Source organism: Peromyscus leucopus, chromosome 19, assembly GCF_004664715.2.
Source record: "Peromyscus leucopus breed LL Stock chromosome 19, UCI_PerLeu_2.1, whole genome shotgun sequence".
In the NCBI taxonomy this organism is placed as follows: domain Eukaryota; kingdom Metazoa; phylum Chordata; class Mammalia; order Rodentia; family Cricetidae; genus Peromyscus; species Peromyscus leucopus.
The window spans coordinates 48,494,216-48,516,278 of NC_051079.1; the positions used below are offsets into that span (position 1 = coordinate 48,494,216).

General features: G+C 44.5%; 1 protein-coding gene across 1 annotated transcript in view; it reads right to left on the reverse strand.

Moving 5' to 3' along the window:
• Positions 1-22,063, reverse strand: part of Hmgxb3 (HMG-box containing 3) — a 52,199-nt gene extending 30,136 nt beyond the window's left edge. Inside the window, exons 1-6 of the mRNA XM_028890081.2 lie at positions 21,595-22,063; positions 16,989-17,124; positions 15,965-16,139; positions 11,730-12,230; positions 10,075-10,173; positions 4,259-4,390 (exon numbers count right to left, since the gene is read on the reverse strand). Of these exons, the coding sequence (XP_028745914.1) occupies positions 4,259-4,390; positions 10,075-10,173; positions 11,730-12,230; positions 15,965-16,139; positions 16,989-17,122 (1,041 nt within the window). The 5' untranslated portion in view covers positions 17,123-17,124; positions 21,595-22,063. The remainder of the gene's footprint in view (positions 1-4,258; positions 4,391-10,074; positions 10,174-11,729; positions 12,231-15,964; positions 16,140-16,988; positions 17,125-21,594) is intronic.

Below are 22,063 nucleotides of genomic sequence, written 5' to 3' on the forward strand. Positions count from 1 at the left end.
AGCCCTTCTGTGAGATTCAGTTCATCGCAATGTGCTCAGGTTCAGTGTTTCCATTCTCTTGGAGAAAACCTTTAGTCCCAGACTCTTTCAGGGGAGTCATACACATAAGCCACATACTTCAAAAAGTCAAATTAATCCACATACATTAATTATATTAGAAGTTAGGCACAGTCTCACTATGTAGTCTGAGTCAGCCTAAAACATGCTGTACAGATCCATATACCAGGCTGGTCTCAAACTCTTAGAGGTCAGCCTCAGCCTGTCTCTGCCTTCAGAATGAGATTAGAGGCATTTGATATCATTCCTGCCTATTAGATCTACTTTTTAAAGTCCTTGGTACCTTAGCTTTTATTTACTAAGCACTGCAGTGGAAATAACAGCAATTATACAGACACGTACATTAATTTTTTTTTAACCAGTGATTGTCTCTGGGTAGGGTTTCATGAAAGGTACTCAGAACTGAGGGAAAAACTAAAGCCGGGTTCCACTCCTAACTGTGTGTGATCTAGAGCATGTTTTATCTGCATACTTCCTCAGATAAATGACAGGACTGGGCCAGCCACAAAGTGGAGCTGGACTCCTGCAGGTGGGAAATGAGGGCAGGGTACAACCTGAGTTACCAACCCCACATGGGATTAGAGGGAGGAACTGGGGCCCTATAAAAGTCCTTGGCTGGTGGTCAGGCTCAGGTTGAGTCCTGAACCTCTCAACTGTAAGCGAGCCATCCGATTAAATGTTTTCTTTATGAGAGTTGCCGTGTTCATGGTGTCTCTTCACAGAAATAAAAACCCTAAGACAGTTACATAGCCAAAAACTTGGGAAACAGAGGTTTGAACTCTAGGAGTAAACTCTAGAACTACATTTTGGATCTCAGGTTTCTCCCAAAGGTCCAAGGGAGGTGACTATTAGGTGGTGGAACCCTACAAGGTGGGGCCTCGTGGGAAGTTTTAGGACACTAAAAGCATGTTGTTGAGGGGACTGTGGGATCACAAATCACTCTTCTTTCTTGCTTCCTGGCCATGAGACAAAGGGTTCACAAGTTCTCTTTCTTTTTCTACCTACACAATGGCATTAATTCTTCTATAAAGACCTTTCCTGGGGGCTGGAGAGATGGCTCAGTGGTTAAGAACACCAGCTGTTCTTCCAGAGTTCCTGAGTTCAATTCCCAGCAACCACATGGTAGCTCATAGACATCTATGGTAGGACCTGATGCCCTCTTCTGGCATGCAAAAGTATATGAAGCCAGAGGACTCATGTACATAAAATAAGTAAGTAAATCTTAAACTAAACCAAAACAACAACAAAAAACCCAAAAAATCCTTTTCTGCCTTTCTAGTCCTTCTAAGTGTCTCTTCTCTCCAAACTGATCTAGACACAGCTGTCTACTCCATTCATTTCGACTCTAAAAATTCATGGAAAAAACAGTGCAAGTACATGTTTTATTCAGTCAGTGCTGACTGAACAATAAGTTACCCAGACACACAGCACTGAACTATGATGCTCATTCATCACGCACCTGCCTAGAAGTTCAGCCCCAGGGGATCAGACACCCTATTATGACCTCTAAGGGCACATACCCCCACACAAACACATACATATACACATAATTTAAGGATAATAAAAGTGGGCTAGAGAGATGGCTCAGCAATTAAGAGCATTGGCTGCTCTTCCAGAGGACCAGGGTTTGATTCCTAGCACCCAGTGATGGCTCACAACTGTCTGTAAACTCCAGTTCTTCTGGCTTCCTTCGGCATAGCATAAATGTAGTGTACTTACATACATGCAGGCAAAACACTCATACAGATAAAATTTAAAAAAATAATCTTTTTTTAAATGGTGATAACTGTTGAATAAATGTGTTAAGGGCTTATAGAGACAGTCACGTGTTCCTCCCCTGGGAAACCAGGGTGCTTCATGAGAGACGAACATTTACAATGAGCAATCACTCATCATTTTGCATTCACTGTAAGCATACAAAACCCAGCTAGGTTTGGCTATAGACACAGACGGGAGGGAGTGACGTGGGAAGAGTGTACCCCGGAAAGTCAAGGCCCCAGGTCTGTTCCCCAGCACCACATAGACTGAGCATTATGGTGAGCCTGTAATCTCAGCACGTGAGGCAGAGGCACAAGGTTTAAAAGCTGACCAGTTTGAGGCCAACATGAGATACTTTAGACTCTGTCTCTGAAAAAGAAAAAAGAAGAGGAAGAAGAAGAAAATGGGGCCAGGGTACAAGGAGGGAGGGAGAGTGCCCACACCCAGAATGAACTTTGAATATAAGGTTAAGAACATTCATTTTTAATAGCAGCTATTAAAAAAAATCATTTTGAAAAAAAAAATCATTTTGAGCCAGATGGTGGTGGCACATGTCTTTAATCCCAGCAACCAGGGAAGCAACGGCAGGTGGATCTCTGAGTTCGAGGTCAGATTGGTCTACAGAGTGAATTCCAGGACAGTCAGGGGTACACAGAAAAACCCTGTCTCAGAAAACCAGCAGCTAGTTAAAATTCGACATTAATTGAAAGTGAATAAATTACATTGTAGTCATTTGTGGGAAAATTTTACAGCAATTATGTAGTTTAGGTAGCCTTGAACTCACTATGTAGCCCAAAGTGGTTTTAAACTTCCAACCCGCCAATCTTCCTAGTGCTGGGATTACAGATGTGCATCACTATAAAGATAATAGTTTTTTTTTTTTTTTGGTTTTTCGAGACATGGTTTCTCTGTGCAGTTTTGCGCCTTTCTTGAAATTCGCTTTGGAGACCAGGCTGGCCTCGAACTCACAGAGATCCACCTGCCTCTGCCTCCTGAGTGCTGGGATTAAAGGCGTGCACCATCACCTGGCAATAGTTCTTTTTTTTTTTTTTTTTTAAAAGATGTATTTATTTATTATGTATACAGTGTTCTGCCTACATATATGCTTGCAGGTCAGAAGAGGGCACCAGATCTCATTATGGATGGTTGTGAGCCACCATGTGAATGCTGGGAATTGAACTCAGGACCTCTGGAAGAGCAGCCAGTGCTCTTAACCACTGAGCCATCTCTTTAGCCCCCAAAGATAGTATTTTTAAGAATAATTGATGATGGGCTAAGAAGACTGCTTAGAAGGTTCCTTGTCCTTAAGCTTGATGAATCTGATCCACTGGATACTTGTGGTAGAAGGAGAGAACCGTCTTCCAGAAGCTGTTCTCTTACCTCCATGCGTGGGCAGTGGCACAGGCCCGTACACTTACACATAAGATAGATAGATAGATAGATAGATAGATAGATAGATAGATAGATAGATAGATAGATAAATAAATGTGATTAAAAAATAACAATAAAAAAACTTAGTGGCATAAAATAAATGGAAAAAGGGCTACATAACTTAGACACAGGAAAATGACTAACAACAAAAACACATTAAAATATTAACAAAATGGCTTTTCTTTTGATGACACAAGATTGTGGTTAACTGTGGTGATATATTGTGTACCCTAATAAACTTGCCTGAGAATCAGAGGACAGACATAGAGGTCAGGCAGTGGCGGCACACACTTTAATCCCAGCACTTGAGATCTCATGCCTCTGCTTGGGAAGCACACAGGTCTTTAATCCCAGGAAGTGATATGGCAGGGCAGAGAAAGTATATATGGTGTGAGGAAACAGGAACTCACTCTCTTTAGGATGAGGATTTTGTAGAGGTAAGAACTAGTGGCTGGCTGCTCTGCTTCTCTGATCTTTCAGCTTTCACCCTGATATCTGGCTCTAGGTTTTTTGTTTGTTTGTTTTTAATTAATAAGCCCATTTAAGATTCAAACAACGGTTAACTTTTTAATTTTTTTTCATTGAAGAAACTACTGATAATCAAAATGATTAATCTGCAATACTACAAAGGAAGACGGTGGCCAGGGAGGCGGCCCCAGTGGGCAGGGCACTTGAGCACAAGCGTGAGGACCCGAGTTTGTAAGCCCAGTACCCACGAAGCCAGGGGTCAGTCACTGGCATCTACAATCTCAGGGCTCCTATGGACAGACGAGTGCGGACACAGGGAATTCCTAGCAGCTCGAGGAACAGCCTATCCTGACCTATCTATCAGCAGTGAACAACAAAAGAGATCCTGTCTAAAAGTGCAAAGCACTGACCAACACCCACGGCCCTCTTCTGACCTCCATATGTGACACAGCAGGTGTGCACTTGAACCGACTCAGACCAACAAGCACACATACACCCATACACACCACACACACTTTAAACGCAAACACTGAGTGGACCTTACCTTTGGTATCCACTTCCCTCCTAGGAAGTGACCGCAAGTAGGGCACTTGGGAGGCTTGTGCCTTGTGACATAGGTAAAGGGACAGCCTGGGCTCGTGCATGCCCCGTGGCCCCGGCGGGTGTATGTAGTAGTCTATAAAACAAACAACCAACAAACCAGAGTTAAGACCAAGAATCCAGCCCAAGACTCTGCTGACTATGATAACCACCATGTCCAGAGGACAACAGCTTAGACGCTCACAGCCCACAGAAGAGCAGTGAGAAAGGTCCTTTGGTACAAACCCGGGGCTACGCAGGGAGCAGAGTGGTGGCTGCTCCTCAACACAGCAGCACACAGCGCTCAGCACTGTCGCGGAACCTCACCGAATCCTCTCAGCAGTGCTCGCTGCTGTGGCTGACACTGCTGAAATGCTTTTGCCTCAAATCATCACTCCAGTGGGGCTGGAGTGAGGGCTCAGTGTGGCTGCTCTACCACAGCACCCACGTGGTGGATTACAACTGTCTGCAACTCCAATTCCAGAGGATCTGACACCCTCTTCTGGCCTCCGTGGACACCAGGTACAGATGCGGTACACAGACACACAAGCAGGAGACACACACATACACAAAAACAAAAACAAAACAAAACAACAAAAAACATCAAGGAGATTTTAGTTGGGTGTAGCAGCACACCCTTTATTTCCTGCACTTGTGGGGTAGAGGTAGGCAGACCTGAGTTTAAGGCCAGCCTGGTCTACATGGTGAAATGTTTATTAAACTGTTAATCCCCTAATTTCTCTAGCCTTGCCAAAAGCAGTAATTCCCCTTAAGTAAACATTAAACTGGCACTAGCCACCTCTGCCAGGAGGCATCAGGAAAAGCTGCCCATCATTGTGGCACCAGGTCCAGAATGAATGCCAAGTGGAGTAGCACCAAGGAAAGACACCAAGCTTTAGGTTCCAACTTTGCCACTGACACACTGAATGACCTAGGTACAGTCAGTCACTTGGGTTTTCTCCTTGGAAAAATCGCATCCTCTTCCTGTCACAGAGGTATGCCCAAGAGCAAATGTCAAGAATGGAGAAACATGAATAGTAATCCATAAAGGATTTCACAGTTCTGAGATTATATACTCACGACAGAAAACCTCTCTCATCTTCTCCTAGACCACGACCCAATATAGACTCTTTGTGCTGAATACCCCCAGAAGAATAAATATGTAAGGAAGTCAGTCCTAGAAAATTATTGTGAACCTGGAAATACTCAACAGCATCCTGAAGGAACAGTAACACTAGACAAAAAGGCTGGTCTTACGGCTGTTTCAGTCTTAAAACACTGTTCTGGAAGAGCATGGCTCTTGATAGAACAGCCACTTCTAGGAAAATAAGCTCTCCATCAAGTAAGCTGCAGTGGAATTCTATTCCAAGATGCGGCCACTGTCTGTATCGGGGCGATGGTCCAGTGGGGAGAGAGAGCGCTTGCTATACAAGCATTAGGACCTGAGTTTACATCCCTAGCACCAGTGCAAAAAGGTGTGTGCCTTAATCCCAGAGCTGGAGAGGTCAAAGGGCAGCCTGCCACTGAGCCTAGCAAATTAGCGAGCTCCAGGTTCAGTGAGATAAACTCAGTATCAGCGGGTAAGGTGCAAAGAGATGGGGAGGCACGTGAGGTCGACCTTTCATCTCCATGCACACACGTGTAGTGTATATGTGTGCACAGACACACACTGCAGCCACTTTCTCATCCAAGGACATACTGTTTAGCTGAGCACAGTGGCACATACCTGTATTCCCAGCTGCTTGTAAAGCTGAGACAGGAGGATCATTTGAGTCCATGAGTTCCAGATCAGTCTGGGCAACATAGTTAAAACCTCACCTCAAAACAACCAATATCAAATGCACAGTTTATGTATAGCAAAGGTTGTTGAAAGTCAGACCGGGGTTAAGTTGAAAATGTATACTATTAGATCTTAAAAAAGATCTACTAAAATAATCAAGACAAAGGTAATAACTGGCAAACCATTAAATGGAGAGAAAAGTGAAGCCAAAGGACCACGAGCTTAAGGCTAGTCTGGGCTACAAAGTAAAACAGAGATCTCAAAAAGGGGGAGAAGGGGAAGGTGAGCAAGGAGTTGGAGGAGAGAAACATGGAATCATAAAGTCAATTAAAGTCAAAGAAAGCAGAAGAGAACTGACGGAACAAAGACAACAACAACAGATTGTGATGGCTGGCTTGACCACCAATGTTACAGGACACAGAATCACCCACCCGGGAGATACATCTCCAGGTATTTCTGTGAAGGGTGGGGGACCCCACAGAGGACTGAGGTGAGGGTAACATCTACCCTTAGTGGGAGGACCTTCCAAATGGCAGCTCAGATGTAACGGGGTCTAGGGAAAAGCACTGCATATCTACTTGCCTTTGAGTGTCTTTGGCTGCTGCTGCCATCCTCCATCAAAATCAAAACTTGAGTTTCTTTAGCCTGTCAATGGAGGCCTAACAGCTACGACTCTCCAACGGCACTCTAGGCCTTCAGCGCCTAACTGGGACTGCTGTGCACCTCCAGCTCTTCGGACTGAACAACTACCAGGTTCTTTGCCTCTTCAGCATGAAGACAGGCACTGTAGGACTATCCAGCCTCTATCATGTAAGCCAATATAGTAAATCCCCTTTTAGTGTGTGTGTGTGTGTGTGTGTGTGTGTGTGTGTGTGTGTGTGTGTGTTGATTCCATTGCTCTAGAGAACCCTAATACATATTTTGGTACCAGTGATGGAGCCATTTCTAGACTACATGATCACGTGGTTGATAGGCCTTTAGGCCTGGTTTATGCAAGAAATCAAGAAGTTTGAACCTATGGGGGGAAAAAAAAACCCAAAAAACCAAAACCAAAAACCACCCTAGAATCTTGTGAGCAGAGATCACTGAGCAATTCTGGTGGAAATTCAGAAGAACAGTATGCCAACATAAATGCAGGCAGTGACGGCCTGGCTTATCAGGCTTCAGAGAAGACCAAGGACTATTGAGAACTGGGCTAGAGTCCCATTGTATTATATTCAGAAAATACATCTGCGGTCTGCTGTGGCCTGGTAACTTGAGTAAGGCTGAATAAAACGTAATGGGTCATTTCTTTAGCAGGGGAAATCTCAAGGGACCATAGCATTCAGGCTGTGGCCTAGCTTCTGCCATGGCTCTTATCTGGATCTATAGAGAGGGGGAACAAAGAAATGAATATACAAACAGAGAGGAAATGGGTAAGGCAGGTGTAGAGAAAGTAGCTGTAACTGTTAAAGAGAAACCTTCAGCTTTAAACTGGGACACAGCCAAGATGGCCAGAAGGCATCTCAAAGGCTCACCACCTCAAAGACTTCAACTCTTGAAAATGCAAATTCAGGAGGTAGTCTGGACTGGGGGAGATACTCAAAGAGTTCTCTACTCAAAAACAATCACCTGGAGAAATTTTCCCAGGTTCAGCTGCCAAGGCACATAGAGGCCACTAAAGGCTTTGGCATATGTAGGCAGGACTACATCTTGGGTGAGCAAGACAACGTAGCAGCAGTGTCTACATGGTTTTATAGACAGGCAAAAATCAAAGAATTATGGGGTCATAGAGGCCTGCACCAAGGTTCCTGACACCTCTGAGGCCAGGTAATATGTAGCAAGACCAGAGTCCCTGCAAGAAGGCCCAGAAACTCCTGTGTGATGGTAAAGATGCAATGGAGACCTCAGAATGTTGGAGATGCTAGGATTGTGGGATGTCTGTTAAGACTTCTGGCACAGACTGGCGCTTGTCTAAGAGAAAGGCCTCATGTTCTGCAGGTAGCAGAACTGGACAGTAGGCCTTCCTGGGCATGTTAGAGCCATGTGATGCCAACACAAACCCCAGCTCCTGGTTTTCATCCTATCTGTCCTTGATATTCTGACACTCCTCCCTTTTGGAATGGGAATATTTACTCTGTGCCACTATATGCTGGAAATACCTAGCTTGGGCTTTGGTTTTGCAAGAGCCCATAGTTAAGAGACTGCCCTGAGTTCTTAGAACAGACTCTGGACTCAGTGTTAGAATGGGAAGACTTCAGGACTCTCGGGAGATAAACTAAATGCATTCTGCATTATTAGATGGCCATACGCCTTTTGAGGGCTGGGGTAGAATGTAATGATTTAAAGGTGATTCTGGGCCCAGGAGAGTGGCTCACACCTTTAATCTCAGCACTTGGGGAGGCAGAGGCAGGTGGAACTCTCTGAGTTAAGAGGCCAGCCAGGTCTACAGAGACTCTGTCTCAAAAACAACAAATTTTTTTTAAAGTGATTGTGAACTGGATGTGCACACACCTTAACTCAGAACTGGGAGCAGAGCATGAACTCTCTGAGTTAAGAGGCCAGCCTGGTCTACAGAGCTAGTTCCAGGGCAATCAGAGCTACTCAGAGAAACCATGTCTTGAATAACCAACCAACCAACAAACAAACAAGAAATCAGTGACTGTGTCTAGGTGTCACAACGGCAAGGGGTAGACTTGGGAATGTTAATTTTCAGTCACTTGGCTGTATTTATAATCAAATAGACACACTTCTGGGCATGTTGGGAACATTTCCAGAGAGATTTAACTGCCCAACTTGAATGTGGGCAGCAGCATCCTAAGGACTGGAGTCCTGCTGAATACAAAGGGAAAAAAGAAGAAACTGAGCTGAGTATCATCATTCATCTGTCTGCTTTCTAACTAGAGATGCCCCATGGCCAGCAGCCTCACACTCTTTTGCCATGCTTGCCCACATGGATTGAGGCAGTGAAAAGCATCACAAAAACAAACCATCCTTGAGTTGCCTGTCAGGTACTTTGTCACAGCAATGAGAAAAGTAATATACAGATCTACCCTAACCATGTCAAATAGAAATGCTTTTCACCAGCCATGTCTTTGTTTTCCATCTGATTACATGCTGCCTACAAGACAAAACCTTAGACATAGAGCTGTAAAATGGCTAAAAGCATGGAAACTAACTAGTTGTTAACAGCAACTAATAAAGACAAACCAGACAAAAAAATTAGAGATCCATACCTGATGAAGTTAAGACACAAAAATTCTGGACAAAATTTTAACACATCAAAATCAAATATTTAAGAGGGAAGACAGATTGATACAAGTGAGTGTACCCCAGAAATGCCAGGTTAGCACTAGCACGTAATAAACAATGGAATCTACCACTTCAGCCAGGTGTGACAGCACAGGCCTTTAATCCCAGCACTCTAGAGGCAGAGGCAGGCAGATCTCTGAGAGTTCAAGGCCAGCCTGGTCTACAGAGTGAGTTCCAGGACAGGTAGTTACACAGTGAGACCTTGTCTCAAAACAAAACAAAATTGATTTCTAAAAAGTCCCCCTTTTTACTACATACTACTAGGGACTAAGCAGTTACTTTCAGAATACCATTTATGATCACATGAAAAACCATGAAGTATTTAGGACTACATCTCAGTCCAGAAGTTACAGTGTGTGATGGGAAAATATCAACTGAGTCAAGAAGCCAGAACCCTGGTTTGTTTATGTCCTCAGGATTTCACATCTCTTTCTCTGGGCTGTTTTATCATCTGTGCGGTGATAATGCTCACTTACCTAGGTCAATGGTTCCACAGCATTCTGAAAACTGCCCCCAGGTGTTTCAAGAAGTCTATATACTCGGGGGAGTTCACAGGCACTGTGGAGCTGTACTTACAGGGCTCCTGACCATCAACATGTGATCAGGGAATTCAAAGCCCACTGCTGGCTCCCATGTCCAAAGGCTTTAAGACCTTGGAAAACTATTTTGAGCAGAAGAGAATGCATGCAGCCTAATTTCTCACTACTGACCAGTTTAATGGAGGAAGGGTTCTCCACAATCGAGTAAGCAGGCAGAGGCAGCATGATGAACTGGGTGGTTGGAGCAGAGGAGTTATTCTCACTGGAGTCCTGTGCACATGGAGAGGAGAGTTAGTTAAACAGTGTGCAGAACACCCACAGACACCACAATCCTGGAAGACTGCATCAAGAACAAAACTCAACGTGCTCATGCAGTACGCTCCGCAAAATAAATGAACAGTTCTATCAAAATAAGAAGATTCCTTAGAAACAAGAGAAAATGACTACCACAGAAGATGTGCTATGACCATTTCACAGGTGAGAAAACTAGAGCTGTAACGGCTTAGGGACCCCCAAGATCTCATAAGCACTTAGTAAGAACGTCCAATTCTCCTGGCCCTATGAACATGCCCTACGAAGTGGTGCTGGAGAGCTGGCTCAGTGGTAGAGAGCACTGGCTGCTCTTCCAGAGGACCTGGATTTGTTCCAGCACCCACAGGGCAGCTCACAATCGTTCTGAACTGCCTCCACCAGATCAGGGCAAAGATTTAGTCACAGAACAGCACCGAGGCAACCACACAACCAAACAGACATACTGGGTCTAGGATAGAGCTCTTCGGGCTACCTGTTCTCTTACCCGAGCATCAGGTATACTATAACACATTGGCCCTCTTATCCTGTCCAGGGAGAAAGGGGGACACTGTAACTAGGGCATTGTGGCAGGTCCCCCAGAATCAATGAGACTTCTGCTTTCACCTCCACCAAGAACCCCTTGGTACAGTAGAGAAGGACTTGCCTTTTCTTCTTTTTAATTATAAGCACCTTTACCCACTGAGCCATCTTACTGCCCCCAGATCTGTCTGTCTTTCTCAGGTCTTAGTTCCATGACCCTGTCCTTAAAAAGAACTTGTCTTCCTATCCCCATCTATTTTTTTCATTTTTTAAATTATTATTATACTTAATTTTATAATTTAATTTTACATATCAGCCACAGATTCCCGTCCTCCCTCCCTCCCGCCCCCTCCCCCAACCCACCCCCCATTCCCATCTCCTCCACGGCAAGGACTCCCCTGGGGATTCAGCTCAGCCTGGTAGATTCATTCAGTCGAGGCAGGTCCCGTCCCCTCCTCCCTTCACCCAGGCTGAGCAAAGTGTCCCTGCATAGACCCAAAAGTGTCTTTCAGTAATTCTCACATATAATTGCGTTTTTCTGAAAGAGACTTCAGGACATAAAATCCTGATTGGTACAAATAGCATGAAGTTCTGGGCTTTAATTAAGCTCTCCTACTAATGCACCTCACATACTATCTTTTTTTTTGGTTTTTCAAGACAGGGTTTCTCTGTGTACCTTTGTGCCTGTCCTGGATCTCGCTCTGTAGACCAGGCTGGCCTCGAACTCACAGAAATCAGCCTTTCTCTGCCTCCCGAGTGCTGGAATTAAAGGCATGCGCCACCACGCCCACACATACTATCTTACGTAAGGAAAACTCTCACTGAGCCAGGCTGAGAGGTGGTAAGATGCCTGAGAAACAGAACTCTGGAGCAAGTTCAAGGCCTAGAAACAGTAAAGTATCACACCTACACTCTGCATTACCCTGGTCAAAAGCAAAAGGTACCTTATAAGAGAATACCAGACAAAGCAAAGACATCAGTGTAAAGCCACTTACCCTCATGACTGTTATCACTGACAAGCTCTCGCCAACTTGGGGGTGTGGCACAGCCATGCTTCCAGTGGGGACATCTGGTGAGCCATTTACTAAGGTCTCTTCAATGACCAGGCTTGTCTGGTAGGGTTGGTGGCTCTCTCCCACCTCCAAGGACGCCTCCTCCAGGAGCATGTCTTGGCTGAGGATCTCTGAAGTGGCAATCTCCTGCACAGCCCCTGGCTGGGAAAGGGCGCCCACCTCCTCAGCCAGAGCCTCCACAGCGAGGCCCTGCTCGGCCATGCCTGCATGGCTGGTTACTACATCCGGGGAAGCATTAGACACGAGCGTTGATCCTTTAGGGGACACCTGGTTCTGAGCCACACAGAGCTCTAGCTGAGGGCAGCTCCTGTCTTCCTGCAGGGTGCTCTTGGGAATGATGATGTAATCTGATCGGGGAAGGATCTTTCGGAAACCTGGGATGTCCGGAACCACAGCAGTCAGTGATGATGAGAGCTTAGAGTTCTGAGAATGAGGAAGCCAAGAGGGAAACAAGCAGAGATGAAAGGATCTCAGGAAGTTGTGTATAGTAGCTTTTTTTTTTTTTTTTTTGTAAAAACTGCCCGACCTAACTTAGAAAAGATCAGCCTCTATCAACAACAATGTCACCTTCATTTGAATCAACATACTTTACTTGCTCAAGAAACTGTAGAACGGATTAGATTCTGTTGTTAGGTCTTTCCGCAGTGTGGGGGACTGAACTGGGGCTTGTGCATCCTGGGAAAATGCTCTACATCTGTAGCACTGAACTCTGGGTAGGGCACCAACCCTGGCTTCCAAAACTTCGAGCTTGAACACCAGGTCTGCATAGTCTTGAGCAAATTCTATTCCCTCTTGAAGCCTCAGCAACCACCTGCTGGTTTTTAGTGTTTGTTTGTTTTTTTTTTAAGGAATCTAGCAATTTGTGAGTTCCTTTTAAACTTTGATACTTTTGAGTTATAAAGTAACAAACAATGTAAATACCTAAACAAGTACTACTAGATTATCAGACGGTTTAAATTAAGGCCCTGAATACATTAGGGGGTGCAGAGAGGAAACCTAACATCTTAAAATTCAGAAATCTGTTGAAACCTGTGATTTAATTTTATCTCTAAAATAACACTATAGTATTACCAGTTAATACATGGAAAAATCAAAGTCAAAATTCATGAGGCTAAAAGTCCAGGGCATAAAATAAGTAAGAAGTAAAAACCTGAACTCTAGTTTTTTTTAAAGATCAAGACTAGGTACTAGAAGCAGCCTGCATGGCAAATCAGCACCCAAAGGGGAATCTGTGCTTGATTTTTTTTTTTTTTAACTTAAACTAAAAGTCATCAGTAAGAGAAACAGAACAAAATGAATAGATAATAAAAACCCAGTTTAATGGGAAAAAAAAATGTCAAAGCACCTTTTAAAGGCACACTGAGCCGGGCAGTGGTAACGCACACCTTTAATCCCAGCACTTGGGAGGCAGAGGCAGGTGGATCTTTGTGAGTTCGAGGCCAGCCTGGTCTACAGAGTGAGTTCCAGGAAAGGCGCAAAGCTACACAGAGAAACCCTGTCTCAGAAAACCAAAAAAAAAAAAAAAAAAAAAAAAAAGGCACAATGAAATCAAATACAAGAGCATCTTTGGAGAACTCAAAAGGGAGAGTCGATGGGACTACTTAAGGCACAAAGGCAGCACTCAAAGATAAGAGTTAAAAGAAGCACTCGGGTGAAATGTGAAGGTAGACAGAACTGCAGAGGGCAAGGGGAACGGCATCTTCACCCCTCAGAAGACACATCAGGGCAATGAAATTAAATGGTGCAAATAAACAGAATTGTCTGGATTAAAACAGAGAAAAGGACTAGATGGCAGAAACTATACAGACTTGAAGGAATAACACAGGAGCCCCAGGTCCTGCATTGAGCAGGAAGGGCCACCAAGAATAGACAGTCTGCCAAGGGACTCTTGACAGTCCCTCAAGATGCAGAGCCTCATCCGCACACCAGGAGACCTAGAGGACAACGCAGCACAGAAAGCTTCACCAAGTCTCAGCGCATTCCAGGAGCCCATTAACTGGCACTTTTTCTTCTTAAGTGGTACTGGATTTTTTTTTTTTTTTTGTTTCTTTGTTTTGGTTTCTCTGTGTAGTCCTGGCTGTCCTGGAACTCATTCTGTAGACCAGACTGACCTCATACTCAGAAATCCACCTGCCTCTGCCTCCTGAGTGCTGGGTTTAAAGATATGTGCTACAACAGCCTGGCTGGATTTTTTAAAAAAATTTTAGATTTAATTATTTTACATGCATGAGTGTTTTGCAGGTATGTACGTATGCGTACCGCATGTATGCCTGGTGTCCAAGAAGGTAATTAGATTCCCTGGAAATAATTACAGATGGTTGTAAGTTGCCATGTTGGTGCTGGGAACCAAATGTGGATCCTTCACAGGAACAGCCAGGTGTTCTTAACTGCTGAGCCATCTCTCCACTTAGTACTGGATTTTTTTTTATCTACTGAAGAGTAACACTTATGGACTAGATCAAAATCTGCCAAGAACTTAGATATGTGATTTATATTATATATTTTAACTTCATTTGATCTTATGAGTGTTTTGCCTAGATGTCTATGCAGTACATGTGTGCCTAGTGTCCTCAGAGATTAAAAAAAAAGGGGCGGGAGGATAAATCCACTTGGAACTGAAGTTACAGATGCTGTGAGCCACCATGTGGGTGCTGGGAACCAAACCCAGGTCTTCTGTAAGCATGAGTGCTCTGAACCACTGAGCCATCATCACTCCAGCCCTACATTATAGATTCTAGATATTAGGACTGCCTACAAGCTCCATCTTGCAGATGAGAAAACTTACCGACTCAAAAATTTAAATGATTCTTCCAAAATCATTTATCTAGTATCTTGATGGTAGTAGTGGAAATGAGTGAATATGAACAAGTACATAAATAAGGGGAAAAAAAGTCAATGCAGATGATGTAAAAAAAATTTAGTCTTGCTAAAAACCAAATCATTCCAGAGTTAGTTGAGATTATTAGACAAAAAGGTTGCTGCCTTTATGTTCTAAAAGAGGTTGGCTCTAAGGATGGATCTCATGGCAATTATGCTAAGCATATGCTCTGCCACCGAGTTATTCCCAACTCCTAAGACTGTGAATTTTAGAATATGGAAGCCATGTGGAACAGGTATACTTTTCTTATATTTTATCTCCTCAGCCTCACCTTTCCTGGGGTTATTTCCCAGACTTGTCATAACAAATCATCTAGTGGCAGAAATATAGACTAGCATCTTCTAGACGGTAGGTAATGCAAAGCTACCTGAGGAGGAAGAGGAGTATCTGAACAGTAAGGACAAAATAATCTCCTTGGCAGTGGCAGACAAACTCAGTTAAGAAAAAGCCCAGTTTTGCTATAGCCTGGCTGGAATCTTTGCTCTTTACATTTCCAAAAAAAGAAGTTGGAAACAATTGTCTAAGTTTAAAAAAAAAAAGTTTGGGTTACAAGGTTTTAGCCTACAATCACAATAGTTTCTACGGGAATTTCAATATAAAAAAACCTAGCTTGGGGAGGCATATAGCTCAGTGGCAGGGAGCTTGTCTACTGTGAATGAAGCACCATCAAAACAAGTGTATTCCGTCACAGTGAACTAGAGATAACAAATGGCAGACAGACATCGGCCTAAATTCATCCTCATTAGTTCCTTAGTTCAGGACTCAAAGCTCCAGTCACCACCACCAACTCTAGCTTTAACCTTGAATTTCTCTTCTGGTATAGTTCAAAAGTCCATGATATCACACAAAGCAGCTTTACTTCTTTCCATACAAACCTAATTCCTGATTGTTATGATATCAGTCAAAACAACAGATAGATTACACCACATTCAATTAGTAATATGAAAACATGGTGTAGAAGAAATGCCTATATAAACCACTATATTAAGGAAAAAAACATTACTATGAGGATAAGGAGCTTTGAGTTACAGTAATGATCAGAAAAGGAACCAAAGGCTCATTATAAAGAAATCAGAAAATGTCAGCTCTCTGTACTGTTGCAACTAAAAAGAATGCGGCACATCATGAAAACAGACACAATACCAGACTCAAAATAGATAATTTAAAAGCTTTTCAAGAAATTAAGAGTCATGAGAACATGGGGGTTGGTCTCCCCGGGTCCTTACCCATTAAAGCAATGTAGGGGTGGGTGGGGGTGGTACAGAAAAAAAATACTTACAGGATCCAAACCTTCTTTCTCGAGTTTGGCTTTCTCCAAGTAGTAACTTCTCTCGGCCACGCTGAGGAGCCTCCAGCTCTCACTGATCTTCTTATTGATCTCGGACTGTGGGAGGTGGGGCAGCTCCTGCTGCACTTTCAAGTAGATGTCATAGTAGTAGAGAAGGTAAGCAGACCTGCAGAGGCAACACCTGCCCTTACTTCAACCAGCACTCACTGTAACGTCAGGGGTGTTAGTCAAAGGCCGAGGAAGCAAAGCCAAACCTCTCAATTCACAGCATTGTCTCAAAGCAAAGAACATCTGTGACATCCCAGTTATGCAACCAAATATAGGCAAAGATGCAAGGGTCTTGTCATTCCACTCTCAGGTTAACAGCCGAGGCTGACGACCCAGGCTTACTGCACACACACATTACTCCTCTACTCTGCCTTTGGTCATCTAACCGGTCAAAACTATCTCATCAAGGACGGGTGGTGGTGGAGCACATCAATTAATCCCAGCACTGGAGAGTCAGGGGCAGGCGGATCGCTGAGAGTTCGAGGCCAGCCTGGTCTACAAAGTAAGTTCCAGGACAGCCAGGGCTGTTACACAGAGAAACCCTGTCTCAAAAAAAAATCTCATCAAGGCTGAGAGAAGAAAGCAAGTAATTATCAAAGTGGTCCAGTGCTAGTAATATCAGCCAGAAGTTTTTAGTATTCAAAGTAAGAGGGAAACTAAAGTAGATAATATCTGTAGAAATCACTGGCATTACTTATAACTGTACTGTTACTGAGCCTGTCTTAAATATTTAAATAATGACATAATAAAAAATAACATACAGAAAGAGTCCACAGATTCTAGCATTACACAGCACACATTCCTTTAACAGTCTGGAAACATAAGTGAAGTCTGTCCCTCTGCACCCCCAGTATCTCGCCCCCTACATCAATGCCCACTCAGCCTGACAACTGTATTCTAAATGAATCTTTATCTTCTTCAACACAGCCCGCCACAAACCATCAATAACCAAAATATTAAAGCTAACCTGGGTTTCTTGGCCTTTTCTCCTTGTATTTTATACTTTTTCTTCTTCTTGGGTGGCCCAGGAGAAGTGTAGTAAGCTTCCTCAATTTCCTCCATCACGACAGTTACCTCAGCACCATCATATGATGTATCCATGGCTAGAGAAGAGGTAAGTCAACAGAAAGGTTTAAGTATCCCATGTAAAAGGAACAGCAGCCTCCAGGGCAAATGATGAACTCTGTCAGGATCTAAAGGTTTAGACATTTCCCAAATTCAAAAGATCTTAACAAGCACATGGTACTCGATTCTTACAGTTTCGAGGGCTCCATTTCAGCCCTGAATGAGAATCTCTAGAGGGTAGGAATCAAATGCCTCCAGTGAGTCTTTTATTCAGGCAAATCAGGGACCACAGATTTTGAGAGCCTTTCGTTTACATTCCCTCATGGGATGCAAGGAGTCCCATGAGGATTTCTTAAGAAACCAAGCTTTTTTTTTTTTAAAGAATACCTGGCCAAGAGTTAGAAATTCTGGTCCCACCCTTACAGTTTCATCACTTTAAATAAGTTTCAATGATTTAACTCAATGTGTAATAAGGAATTTTATATGTAAGAGATTTATATATCTGCCAGCTTGTGTGATTTGAGGCAGGTCTGCTAACTACTTTAGATTCTGTTACCTCTTTCCTGCATGTTAAAAAGTAGGCAGGGTGCTGGAAAGATGGCTCAGTGGTTAAGAGCACTTGTTTGATTCCCAGCATCCACATGGTAGCTCTCAACCATCCATCACTTCATTTCCAAGTGCTGTTATGTCCTCTTCTGACCGCCACCACAGGCATTAGGCGTGCATGTGGTGCACAGATACACATGTAGGCAAAACACTAATATAAATACAATAAATACATCTAACTAAAAAAATTTAAAAGATACCTCTCTTCCCACAGACTTGTGTAAATGTGTTGGGGGGTTGTTACTTTGGGTACACATACATTTTAGTTAAGGTTCCTAACTAAGGAATTTATTGGTACAATAAAACATCAATACCAAAAGCAACTCGAGGAGGAAAGTTTATGTTAGCTTTCACTTCTACATCACAGTCCATCACTCTGGGAAGTCTGGGCAGGAACTGAAGCAGAGGCCATGGATGAGGACTGCTTACTGGTTTGCTCTTCATAGCTTGCTCAGTCTATTTTCTTCTTCAGTTTTTTCTTTTTTTTTCTTTTCTTTTCTTTCTTTCTTTTTTTTTTTCTTTTCTTTTCTTTCTTTCTTTTTTTTTTGTTTGTTTTTCAAGACAGGGTTTCTTTAGTTGTCCTGGAATTTCCTACATAGACCAGTCTGACCTTGAACTCACAGAGATTCACCTGCCTCTGCCTCCCGAGTGCTGGGATTAAAGGCATGTGCCACCACTACCCAGCTTCAGTCTGTTTTTTTATAGCATCCAGGACCTGCCCACAGTGAGCTGGGCCCTCCCACTCAATCATTAGTAAGAAAATGCACCACCACAGGCTTGCCTGCAGAACGATCTGGTGGGGGATATTTTCTCAATTGAGATTCCCTCTTCCAAAATGACTCCAGCTTTTATCAAGCTGACATAAAAACTAGCCAGCAGGCCATGCCTGGGGACAGGTGCAAGTGTGTGCATGTGGAGCTCACCAAACTGTCTAGGCCTGCTAGCTCTCCACCTCAGGGGTTGCCTAGCACTGAGATTAGAGAGTGAGCCACTTTCTAAAACTCAGATTCCTATGTTTATCCACAGTAAGCATTTCACCAACTAGACCCATTCCCAGAGATTTACATGGTAGGACTCAAAGGATTTAAATCACATAACCGTTGGAGAACAGCCAAGTACTGTACTAATTAAAGAGTTCATTATTAAAGACTATCATCTGTAGTGAGATAGTTAGCAACCTGCCCATGGCCATGAAGCCCAAATATCGAAAATAGGTTTTTAATTTAAAAAAAAAAAAAAATTCAGCCCTTGGTCCTTTTCTTCACAATGTTAAGCTGCCACCCAACTTGACTGGCAGTTTTCTATGTGAGGACAATCCAATAAACGCTGATGGAAACGTTCTCTATTAATGTTGTCCGATATAGTAGCCACCAGTCACAGATGGTTATTGGGCACTAGGAACAGGGCTGGCAGCCCAAAATGGACTAACTTTCAGTATGATGACTGTAACTGTATGGCTAGTGGCTACAGTGTGGACAGCACAGATCTAAACAGTAACCTTGCTGGCATGATGGAGCAAACTTGTAATCCCAGCACTTGGCAAGCAGAGACAGGAGACTCAGGAGTTCAAGATCAGACCGTGGTACGTAGATCCTGCCTCAAAAACCAAAGCCAAAAAATAAGAATAAACAGTAAACTGACAAACAAACATGGCTTTCTGGTGTTAGCCTGAAATGAAACAAACAAACAAACAAAACAACACAGAATTAACAGCTTCTTTGTCTAGGAAAAAGACAGGCATAAAAATTTGAATGAATAGTTCAAGAAGAGCTAATTTATTTGTGGTCAAGCACTAAGTTGGAATTTCACCAACTTAATCCTTAGAGGGAGAAAGATCCTAGATTCGCCAGAATTTTAGAGAGGAAAACATAGTTGTTCTTGAAAATCCACTGAACAGATATTAGGAAATGGAGCTGTGGTAGTACACATGAACAGGACCGAGGAGAGGTGTGGCGAGACCTCACAAATGATAACCAGGAAGAATAAAGAGAAGGGGAATCCAGGAGACTCGGATGCAAGTCAGAATTCTTACCACTGGAACAGAGAGACAAGTGCATTCCATACCCTAAATGTCAGCTATTTCTCCTAGGAGATGAAGATGGATACACTGCCTAGGCTTGGGAGGTAAGAGCCCCGCCCTCTTCCCTCTCCCTTTTTTGGTCTTTTTCTTATTTTTAACATATATGGGAGAGGGGAGTGCTGTGTGCATGCATGTTCATGTGTGTGGGTGCAAGTATACAACATGTGGTGACCCAAGGTTGGTGTCCATTCTGGACATTACCAGAACACTCTTTTCTTCAAGGCAGGGTTTCTCAACCAGATCCAGAGATGGACGACATGACTAGGATCCTGTCTCCACTTTCCGAGACCAGTATTATAGATAGGCCATCATACCCACCGACACACATGTGGGTCTGGGGATCCTAACCCCCACTCTCTTACAAGTGCGTCAGCTGCTGAGCCATCGTCCTCGCAGCCAAAGAACACTTCCGACCGAGGTAAAAACTAAAACCCCTCCTCTGCCACACCCAAACACACAACATTTCGGCCCTATTTAAAAAATTATTATTTATGTGTATGGGTGGTTTTGCCTGCACACATATGTCTGTGCACTACATATGTGCCTGGTGCCCACAAAGGCCGGATGACTTCATCAGAATCCCCTGACACTGGGGTTACACATAGTTGTGAGCTGCCATGTGGGTGCTGGGAAATGAACCTGGGGCCTCTAGAACAGCCAGTGCTCTTAACTGCTGAGCCATTTCCCCAGCCCCAATCTTAAAGATATACACTAGGTTAGGAACATATTACTTAGGTGTTTTATAGTTATGACTTATCTTCTGCCATTCTTCCCTAAAACCTTAAGTGGGGAGTTTGGGGGGGGGGGGCTTGCTTCCTAACAGTCAGTGAAACCTAAGGAGTCAGCCCACAATGTGACTCTATAAGCAAAAGGCAAATTGGTTAAGGGCAGCTACAGTTCACATCAAGGACATATGGGGATCAAACTTTTTGCCCTATATAGAATTGACTTCCCTGAGTCCTTAAAAACCTTGTGAAGAAAGCAGTATTACGCCATGAGAGCACCTGTAAAGAAGCATGTCTTAGTGGCCAGAACTAACCAGGTTAAGAGCCAGTTGTTACACCTTGGGACATGAAAGGACTATCTTGGGTTTCTGTTGGTATGACTACAGTGTCCTACACCTGGGTCCAAGTTTGTTTTCAGAGTCTAGGCCTCCGTGAAGCAAAGCAAAGAGATGTAGAAAAACATGAAGGTTAAAAACAACAGTTCCGGAGTTGGGGATTTAGCTCAGTGGTAAAGCGCTTGCCTAGTAAGCGCAAGGCCCAGGGTTCGGTCCTCAGCTCCGGGGGAGGGGGGGCAGTTCCGACAGCTGGGTGTGGTGGTGAAGGCCTATAGTCCCAGGACTGAGGAGATGGAAGCCGGACAGGGTAGTAGTTGAAAGCGAATCTCATCTACATAGTGAGTCTGAGGCCAGCCTGGGATGCACCCTGTCTCAAACACCAAAACAGGAAAAGTAGGGGTGGGGGGGTCTTTTGAGGACATAAGATCTGAGTCCTAATCGCACTCCTGCAGATCCCTAAGACCTTAAGCATGCTGCTATTCCCCCTCTTTAAGCCTCAGGGATCTGTAGAATAGAGGGGCAGCACTTGAAATGAGACACTTTCACTAGCCTTACCAAACCTTCCGTGGAACGTCAGATGATGGCTTCTGGCGGCTCGGCCACGAGCTACCTTCTTTCCCTCCCTGGGCTGTCCCTAAGGTGCAGACTAAAGGAAATAAATGGTTCGCCGTGCAGCACAGGGCAACAGAAGCTGGAGCGGAAGCCGCAGGACCCGCACTCAGGTGGCGGCGGGGCGGTGTGAGCCAAGTGGGCGGGACTTACCCGGAGGAGTTTGTGAGCCTCGCGGCTCACATTCCCGGGGGCGCCCGGCCACGGGGCTCGACGAGGGCGCTGGTCGGTGCACTCGCGCTCCCCGCTGCAGGCGAGAGGCGGCTCCAGTCGTGACAGCGGTAAAAAGAAAGTGGAGCCGAGAGCTCGCGCACGCATCCCGGGGGCTGGAGGAGCCCCGGCCCCGCGGCCCCGCCCGGCGACACACGGCGCGGGAGTCGCCAAAGCCTCTTCTCGCTCTCCCTCCGAGTCGCGCTGCGGAGTCGTGAAAGGGGAGCGGAGGGCCGCAGGTTCGCGCACAGGCTCGGCCGACGCCTGCCGAGGGCCCCGGGAGGGGGGGTCAGGCCCCGGGAAGCCCGGGGAAGACAGCAAGGACACGAGCGCCTACGCGGCACCGGCGCGCTGCTGGCAGCGGCGACAGCACACCACGGATCGCCAGGGAGACCCGTCCCGGCGGCCCTCG